The 9,479-nt window shown below is 50.1% G+C and overlaps 1 protein-coding gene across 4 annotated transcripts in view; it reads left to right on the top strand.

Annotated features, from left to right (window-relative positions):
• The window catches only part of HEXA (hexosaminidase subunit alpha), a 30,361-nt gene extending 21,737 nt beyond the window's left edge, over positions 1 to 8,624 (top strand). For all 4 annotated transcript variants that reach the window (XM_004374722.2, XM_023729794.1, XM_023729795.1 and 1 more), the window contains 11 exons: positions 513 to 559; positions 1,080 to 1,190; positions 2,056 to 2,157; positions 2,632 to 2,764; positions 3,720 to 3,900; positions 4,889 to 4,975; positions 5,253 to 5,325; positions 6,054 to 6,237; positions 6,459 to 6,549; positions 7,198 to 7,302; positions 8,372 to 8,624. In XM_004374722.2, coding sequence (XP_004374779.1) covers positions 513 to 559; positions 1,080 to 1,190; positions 2,056 to 2,157; positions 2,632 to 2,764; positions 3,720 to 3,900; positions 4,889 to 4,975; positions 5,253 to 5,325; positions 6,054 to 6,237; positions 6,459 to 6,549; positions 7,198 to 7,302; positions 8,372 to 8,435 — 1,178 coding nt within the window. In that variant the 3' untranslated portion in view covers positions 8,436 to 8,624. The remainder of the gene's footprint in view (positions 1 to 512; positions 560 to 1,079; positions 1,191 to 2,055; positions 2,158 to 2,631; positions 2,765 to 3,719; positions 3,901 to 4,888; positions 4,976 to 5,252; positions 5,326 to 6,053; positions 6,238 to 6,458; positions 6,550 to 7,197; positions 7,303 to 8,371) is intronic.
• The last annotated feature ends 855 nt before the right edge of the window (positions 8,625 to 9,479 follow it).

The raw sequence follows: 9,479 nt of genomic DNA, 5'->3' as shown, positions 1-9,479 counted from the left end.
GCCCATTTAGTCTCATGTATCTACTTGAGCTAAGAAGCACACTCTTCACGAGTATCATTTTATGTCCCGTAGTCCAGTCTAATCTTTGTCTGAAGGGTTGGCCTCAGCAGTGGTTTCAGTTCTGGGTTGACAGAGTGTCCAGGGACCATGTCTTCTGGGGTTCCTCCAGTCTCAGACCATTAAGCCTGATCTTTTTACTAGAATTTGAGTTCTGCACCCCACATTTCTCCTGCTCCATCAGGGACTCTCTATTGTGCTCTCTGTTAGGGCTGTCATTGGTGGTAGCTGGGCACCGTCTAGTTTTTCTGGTCTCAGGCTGATGTAGTCTCTGGTTTATGTAACCCTTTCTGTCTCTTGGGCCAGTACTTTCCTTGTGACTTTGGTGTTCTTCATTCTCCTTTGCTGTTGGATTTGTACAAAACATCTGCTCTGTAATCTGAGAGTTGAAAACCCTAACCAAATGGAGTCCCCACCTCCCTGAGTCTTTACTGTGCCTCTTTACTTCTCCGTAGGTTTGGAGACTTTTAGCCAGCTTATTTGGAGATCTGCTGATGGCACGGTAAGTGTAGGCCCTCAGAAAGGGCTCCTTTTTCGTCTCTGGAGGGGTTGCTCCCAATATTTAGAGTCCTGGAAATATCTTGTTCTGCCTTAGACAGGGTGGCTTGAGATGGTCGCATCAAGTATATAGGAGGAGATACAGGGTGAGAACTGGTTTGGTAGATTCGGCCTATTTGGAGTCATTATAATTTGGTTTTCTTGAGTCGTTGTTTACTAATGGCCTTTGAGGTCACACTACTTTGGAAAAAATAGGAACATGTTAACAGTCAGTGAAAAGCCAGAATTTGTAGGTTGAGTGGTGTGTGTAACAGTTGTATTTGGCTGGCATGGACAGTTGCTATCTGGGCAGGTGTCTTGTGATCACTGACGTGGAGGTGGGGGGTGTTTAGGGAGATGATAACCATGCAGAATAGTCACAGATTGGTTTTTCAGAATGCTCAGTAGAGTTCTCCTCATCCCCCCTCTAACCTAGCAGTAAGCTCCCTTTGTATTCTGATGTGTTTCATGTTTGGTCTGCACAGTTCTTTATCAACAAGACGGACATTGTGGACTTCCCCCGCTTCCCTCACCGGGGCTTGCTGTTGGATACGTCTCGCCATTACCTGCCACTGTCTAGGATCCTGGATACTCTGGTATCTAGGCCTTAAGGCCTTCATCTCTTCTAGGGCTCTGGGATAGTGGGGTAAGGAATAGACCAGTTACCATATTCCTAGGGAGTTAGAGAATGTATGTAACTTTGTGAACTCTTGGAGAATATCGCTGCTGCAAGACTCAGAAGATAACTAGTATGACTTAAATTTATCCCACTGGCTACTGTGAGCCAATACCCAGGCAGTCTCCCGGGATACAGAAGGTAGTTTCGGGAACTGGCTTCTTTGGCCAAACAGAGGTGACTTTAGTAAGGACAAGTTCACAGAAAAGAGACGATCAAAAGCTTTAACTGGAGAAGTTCCTAACTATCTTGAGTTGGATGTTTAGTCTTTTCTGACAATTGCTGATCCAACTCATGTGTCTGCCTTTCTTCCTCCTCTGGTGCAACCAGATGAGTCAGCACAGCCATCAGCCTTGGCTTCTGAGGCGTATGAGTTACTAATTTCTCAGCAGACCTTACAGTTTACATCAACGCTAGTCATACAACCCAACACAAATGATAGGAGGAAGCATTGGTCTTCAGGCTGTTGGGGGCTTTTGGAAGACTCCGCAGCCTTCTCTCAGTGTGGCCACAATACATCTCAAAGAAGAGATACGTCTTCTGCATCCATCTTCGGATATGGCCTGGGAAAAGAAGGACTGTGCTGCCTTCTCTCCATGCCAGGCCCTCCTTCCTAGGAAAGTTTGTTGGAGAGACCTTGTAAACACTTTATTGGAAGCTGAGGGGGCAGAGCTGAGCCCATTGGGATGTGCAGAGCAGCCTGCCAGCCTGCCCAGTGCTTCCCAAGTTTGAGGTTGAAACTGGAGAAGCCACGATGGGTTCATTGTGTGTGTTCTGACCTACAGGATGTCATGGCCTACAATAAATTCAACGTGTTCCACTGGCATCTGGTAGATGACCCTTCCTTTCCGTATGACAGCGTCACTTTTCCCAAGCTAGCCAGAAAGGTATGTTTCAATTTTGCCCAAAGTTTATGGTGTTCATGTCTGAGCCTGGCGTAGCCCTGCTGGCAAGGCCGTTGGCCCTCCTCCTAACCAGTCCAATTTTAGGCAGACATACTGACATTGCAGAATGGCCCTGGATTTACAGTCAACAGAGTTGAGTCTACATATTGTCATTAATTTGCTCTGTGACCTTCAGAGATCATTCTCCTGATCTCATTTTCCTTTTGTTATTTATAGTCTGTTAAATGGGCATACCACCTACCTTGTTTATCTCACTGGCATAATGATGCTCAAATAAAACAAAAGATGTGATAGCTTGTGGGAAGTTTTGATAACATTTCTTGAGGATGGTCTCTGATACCAAAAGGCTATGAGTAAATTTTCTGGTACCTGGGGCGTCCTGGGGACATTTTGAGTGTCCTCTATTTTACTAGCCTTCAGGAAATGAGAGCCTGAAGGGTGTCTTATGCATTTCAGGGCTCCTACAACCCTGCCACCCACATCTACACAGTGCAGGATGTGAAGGAGGTGATTGAATATGCACGGCTCCGGGGTATCCGTGTGGTGCCAGAGTTCGACACTCCGGGCCACACTTTGTCTTGGGGAGCAGGTAAGAATAATGTCTGGGATGGAGAGAGTCTGTTGGTCCTCGTCATAGGGGCTTCAGGGCATCAGCTCCTGGATGTGACATACCCTGGCCTTGATCCTTGGAAGAATGCTTTCCATCAACTTTTTCCACCTGGGAATTTGGACAGGAAGATCTTACTTTGGGTGAAGGAGTCCACTGCTTACTGTTAAAATAAGGGCAAATTCTTCTCAGATCCCCTTGCCTTAATGACACCCTTGCAGGCTGTTGTGCCCTAGAGTGGATGCTGAGGGATCTGACCCCTAGGATGGAATCTAAAAGAAAGAAGCCCAGCATGGCCTCCAGAGGTGGAGTTGGACAGTCACTACTCATGCTCACTCACCTCCTTCATATACCCCCAGCCTGCCCCAGTGAGTCCCCCCTGACTGAGCCCCAAAGCTGGTTAAAGGAACGCTGAGGGACACTGTCAGCCTTGTAGAAAAGTGAAGGTATCTGTGGTCTCCGCCTCAGGAGGGAAAGACTCCTGGCCAGGGGAGGTGCCTCTTAGGGAACGTAGAAAGCTCCGGGTTGATGGGTGACCGAGTACAGGAGGGGATAGAGAAGAAAGATTTTGCCAGTTTGGCTGGATCAGGTCTCTCCCTCTGTTCATTTTCTTAAAGGCAGTATGAGGAGGAGAGCAGCCTTTGGGAGCAAGGGCTGACACTCCTACTGGAAGCCGTGTGTCAGGATAGGAGTGTATGTGGCTGACAGTTGTATGGTTGTAACTCAGTCTCTGATTGACTGGCTCAGCTATGAATGTGATTGTGGATCTGTTTGTTATTTCTTTGATTGTGACTAAATGATGGTGATTATAAGTGTCTGTGAGTGCCCAGGTATGTCTAACTAGGTATGGGTAATGTTTAAGAACACGATTGTGTGATTTATGTCCTTAGGGGTCTGGGCATTTGTGACGCTTATGTGGGGCTCTCTGTTGGCTTAGGTGTCCCTGGATTGTTGACTCCTTGCTACTCTGGCTCTGAACCCTCTGGGACCTTTGGACCAGTGAATCCCATTCTCAACAGTACCTATGAGTTCATGAGCACATTCTTTTTGGAGATCAGCTCTGTCTTCCCAGATTTTTATCTTCACCTTGGAGGAGATGAGGTTGATTTCTCCTGCTGGTATGAGTCCCTTGATCTTCCCATCCTGGCCTGACTTGCTAACTCAGAATAGAGGTTCGCCCCTGAGGGGCACCCTATCTCAGTTGCTTCTCTGGGGCTAACCTCTGAAACAGCAGTCTGTCTCAGTCCAGGCTGCTCACATCTGGGGCCTTTCCTCTGCCCACCTTCAGAGAGGCCCTACCTGACTGTGGCAAGGCTGTGACTGTGACCCTCTCCCTTCCTCTGTTCTTGCAGCCTTGGGATATTTATGGAAAAACTTAGCTCTGGGTACAGAATTGCCTTGGCAAAATCCAGGCTAGGGAAAAATAATTCCTGTTTACGGCGGCTTAAAATAGTCTGGCTGAAGAGTCAAGACACAGATGAATTTGAGGCTAATACTGTCTAATAAGGTCCAAACTCTCAGATCTAGTGACCTTAACAAAGGGTTGAGGGCTTCTTAGGGAAGTAAGTGGTCACTAGAGCTGAGTCTGGGGAAATAGGCTTTTTATAAAGAGACATGGAGGAGGGGAAAAGCATCCCAGGAGGAGAACAACGTGAGCAAAATGTAGACGTGGGGCAAGGGAGCTGTCGTTGGTGACAGACACCAAGGCTTGTCTTCTAGCTGGAATAAAGAATAAATAGTAATGGAACAGCAGAGTATATGCCAGGTTGGGGTGTGGGTCAGGCAGCCAGAATGCAGTGTGCTGGAGCCCCAAAGTAAGACCTTGGGTGCACTTGTGGTACTCTGGCTAGCAGATGAGTATGCGTTCCCTTTGAGTTTGAACTGAGAACTCTTCAGGTCCAGACTCATCCTTTCTCAGCCTATGTCAGTGGCCCCCTTCATATAGCTTTGTTCAATCACGTGTTCCACATTTGGGATTCTGTGCTCCTCGGTTGCTTCTTTTTTCGCATGGAAAGGGGAAGTTGTGGGAGGCCAGGTGACTAATCCCCAAGCTTTGTGCTTTTAAGATGTTGAAAGAATTAATCTCCATTTTCTCTTGGGGTTCAGGAAGTCCAATCCAGATGTCCAGGCCTTTATGAAGAAGAAAGGCTTTGGTGATGACTTCAAGCAGCTGGAGTCCTTCTACATCCAGATGTGAGGAAGGAAGGAGGGTTGGCCAGAGTTCTTTTGGGGCTATCTACTGGGGGGTCCTCGCTTTCCATCCCAGGGCCAGGCCCTGTTTGACTGCTCTCTGGACCCTGAAAGGTTCCTTTGTCCTAACCTTTCAGGTTTGGAGTTCCCAACCCTGGGGAAGACACTGTTCAGTCAGGAGTAAGCCCCAAGCCAGGCTCAGCCCCTAGAGAGCTGGTACAATCAGCCCAGGGCCTGTCTGAGCTGAGCAGACACTTTCTTTACACTCCCTCCTCTCCAGGCTGCTGAACATTGTCTCTGCCTATGGCAAGGGCTACATGGTGTGGCAGGAGGTATTTGATAATAAAGTCAAGGTAAGCCAGGGGCAGAGGAGTGGAACCACCAGCAGTGCCTCCCTGGTCTCCCCACCCCTTCCCTGCCCCTGCAGGAACTAGTCCTCCTGGTTTGGATTAGGTTTTAGTGGTCAGAGCACTGGGGGCCATCTCTGCCTCCCCTTATAGAAAGGTCACAGAGGTCTGAGCCCTGGGTTTGTGTGTCAGAGCCTCTGTCTGTCTTCCCTTGCTGCAAACTGCTCAAGAGTGATTTCTGCTGCTGGCTTACTTGGAAGTCCTCAGACTGGCGTGATGGGCTGAGTTGGCTCCTGCACTCATGGACTAGGGTCTTCCAGGTTTGCAGGAATAGGACTTCCTTCTCCTTCATTGTCGATCAATAAGATCTCAGCCTTCTGCTACCTGCAGGACCTCTGCAGAAACCTTCTCCTATCCCCAGAAACACCTAGAGATGCTTGAACATGCTAGCTCCTGATGAATTCCCTGGGCCCCACTGCTTGCCTCCCTCAGCTCACAGCCAGTGTTACTATCTCAGTGTGGACAAGGAGGCTGTAGAGGGGCTGTGAAGAGGGGCAGGGCGGCAGGGCCTCTGCTCTAGGGTGGGAGCTCAGTGCTTGGGAGACAGAGACATACTCTGCTGTTGGGGAGCAGAAGGAGCACACACTGTTAGCCTGGGTTGCCTACATAAGAATGAGGCCCAGGCATCTCCTCAGCCACATGTGTCATTACCCCCATTTGATCTCTTGTGACAGGTTCAGCCAGACACGATCATACAAGTATGGCGAGAAGAAGCACCAGTAACCTATTTGAAGGAGCTGGAACTGATCACCCAGGCCGGCTTCCGGGCCCTGCTGTCTGCCCCCTGGTACCTGAATCGCATAACTTATGGCCCTGACTGGAAGGAGGTCTACATGGTGGAGCCTCTGGCATTTGACGGTGAAAGCATGGAGCTCATCTTGCTGACCCGAGGAGGCTGGGCTGGGGCACAGGGCGGGAGGCAGGGGCAGACATGTCAGTTTAGGAGATGAAACAGCTTACCGGAGGAGAAGGCCACCCTGGGAAGGTGGTTGAGGAGGATCCCAGTGTTCACCCCTCTGCCTCCCAGCCCCCCACCCCCACCCCCCACCAGCAGCCTGTTGTTGCTTGTTTTCCATCAGGTAGCCCTGAGCAGAAGGCTCTGGTGATTGGTGGAGAGGCCTGCATGTGGGGCGAGTATGTGGACAGCACAAACCTGGTACCCAGGCTCTGGTAAGGGTTTTCCGAGGGAGGTGGAAGGTTGGGCTGGTGGGCAGGGTTTCTCCCTTATAGACTCAATCCTGCCCAGCCACCCCCAGACTCATACCCTCCTTTCAGGCCTGAGAGAGAAGGGGCATTGCAGTGATCCTTCTGTTTGTATGTAATATTCCCTTCCCACCTGGATTACACATAAATACTCCTCCAGCAGCCCAGTAGGTGTGTAAGGTAGAGGTGATAAGGCCTGGAGAACAGAAGTGACGGCCCAGGATCCAACAATCCAACAGTGAGAGGCCGTGGTTCCTCTGATAAGACTTCCCTGTGCTGTTTGCTCAGCAGCCACAGAGGCTGCAGCCTCACCAAGCCTGGTGGGTATGTAGTGTTCATTTGTGAGAACGCCTGCTGCCGCTATTAGTAACAGTTTATGGTGCCTTTAAGATTTTCCCTGTCTTTGGGAGAGGGGAAGGGTGGGATTGCTCTCCACATTTTAAGGAAGGTGGAGCTAGGCCTAGAACCCGGAGCCCTACAGCCAGGCTATAGCCCTGAGCCAGGTGCTGATCACATCCCTTGGCCTTGAGCTGGTCCAGGGGGCCTAAGCATGGGGCAATAGTCTATGGCTGCAAGGAATACAGGTGCAATCTGGTGCGTGCCCCCTTCCTCCAGGCCCAGAGCAGGGGCTGTTGCCGAGAGGCTGTGGAGTAACAGCCGTGTGACCGACTTGGAATTTGCCTTCACACGTTTGACAAACTTCCGTTGTGAACTGCTGAGGTAAGCAGGCTGTGGGCCCTCCCAGGGTGGGTAGGGCAGGCCGGGGTCTTGGGACCACTCACTTAGAGGAAGAAAATAATAACAATGGCCAGCATTTGTAATGTGGCAAGCACTGTGGTAAGCCTTTACCTGCGTTATCTCATTTAATCTTCATCACAACCCCTTAAGGTAGGTAACTCTTTTACCTGCATTTTAGACATAGGCAGCCAAGGCACAGAGAAGTTCAGTAACTTGCCCAAGAGTCACTCAAAGCCGGGATTTGAACCAGGCTGACTTCAGAGTCTGTGCTCTTAGCCATGGGCCGTGCTCTTATGGGCTTTCATGATACCTGCACCCCTGTTGGGGAGAGGCCTGCATAAGAAGGGCATTTCCCTGATTTCATCATTGACTGTGCCTTGAGAACCTGGGGGACACAGCCTAGTGTAGAGCAGAGTCCCAGGCAGAGAGTCAAGCATTGTAGGGTCTAGACCTCAACTGTCTGTAATTCACTGGGTGACCGAGCTAGTTCCTTACTGTCACTAAGCATGTTGCTTATTTGCATAATAAGGAGGGCATGCCTACAGGTCTCCTAATGAGACTGGTCAGGGCTTTGAACTTGGGAGGCTGAAACCCAAGGACAGGATTTCATGCCCAGGCCTAGTGCACGGACTGGACAGTGCCTCAGTTCCCCCACCACTGCATTTATAGTGTTTCAGAGCCAGGAACGGGGCTCAGTAGGCCAGGAGCACTGGGCACCCGTCAGGCATCCACCTCTTTTCTAAAGAGGCTGAGTTACTTAGGGCTGGGGTACAGAGACAGGCAGGATAGAAATAGAGAGGTGGCCTCCAAGGTTCCTGGGTCGACCTATATCAGAATCACCAGGGGTACCTGTTCAAAACACAGATTCTTGCCAACACTTCGTCCTAATCTCTGGAAGTGAGGTTACCAAGTAATTTTATTGTATATTGGAAGTTTGAGATCCACTGAAATGGGAGAGGGGAGACTACTGTTGTGGAGAAAAGTTTCTATGGCTGCAGACTGACCCCTTTCTGAGTGGCTTATCCTACTGTTTCTTTGTGTCTTATTGCAGGCGAGGTGTCCAGGCCCAGCCCCTCAGCGTAGGCTATTGTGAACAGGAGTTTGAAGAGACTTGAGCAAGCAGCCCCAGGTACTGAGGAGGGTGCTGGCCCTAGGAGAGTGGCAGTGGGGCCAGGCTGGCCAGGCTTCCACGCATCCCGGCCGGGGGATGGAGCCCCTTGCCCAGTGTGCCCGGTGCCTGGAGAGAAAGCGGCTGGTACTGGTGCTGGTGTCCAATAAAGAGTAATGTGGCACTTTTCTATAATGAACATGGATTATCTGTGTTAAAAAAAGTGTGAGTGGCCCTGGGATGAGGGAGGCGCCAGAACTGGTCTTCTGTTTTTGAAAGGGCTGAGCAGGGCCCAGCCAGGATTGGCACAGAGTCTGCCCCTGGAGGAATCCTGTAAATTGAGGAGTGGGAATGAGACCCATAGTCTCTGTGCTGTCCTGCCTGAGTTACCTGACTTGTCTCCCTCCCCCACTCATAGCCCAGACGCACACCTCAGCCATGTCACTTCAGCATTAGAACTCCAAGGCTTCTGTATATGGAAGAAGACATTATAGGGTCCTGAAGGAGTTCCTGGCAGTGGCAAAGGCTCCAGACCCACTCTGGTCACAGAACAAGCCCCTCCTCTGTTGTATACACACACTACTTCCCTCCTCTAGTGCTTTTCTCCTTTGGGTTCCTCGTTACTTCAATTTTATGCAGCCATTATTTAGATACTAGGCACTGTGGTAGGTGTTAAGTTTGAAGAACTTGGTCTTCAGAGGCCCTGATCCATTCCCAATAATGCAGGCAACTTCACCATCACCATCACACTCCTGCCTCTTTTCAGCCCATAGCATCTCATGGAATTGGTGGCACAGCTGAGCCCATGAAAGCAAAGCCCTTGGTGGGGGATAACGGAGTGGGCATGAGGCTCTGGAAGAGAGGCTTTGCGCCTGTGACCAATATTTCCCCCAAAAGGAAAGATATCATTGTGGACCCAGAGTGCCCCCTGGTGGACTCCAGGGCAGACCATTTGAGATGAGGACTTCCTTGGCTGTTGTTTGCAAAGTTATCTTGCCTGATCCTGGGCTGGCACATCAGTAGAGTGGTCCCAGGCATTTCTTTCAGAAGA

The sequence above is a fragment of the Trichechus manatus genome, unplaced genomic scaffold (genome assembly GCF_000243295.1).
Source record: "Trichechus manatus latirostris isolate Lorelei unplaced genomic scaffold, TriManLat1.0 scaffold00030, whole genome shotgun sequence".
NCBI classification, from domain to species: domain Eukaryota; kingdom Metazoa; phylum Chordata; class Mammalia; order Sirenia; family Trichechidae; genus Trichechus; species Trichechus manatus.
This window is presented reverse-complemented; position numbering and strand designations above follow the sequence as displayed.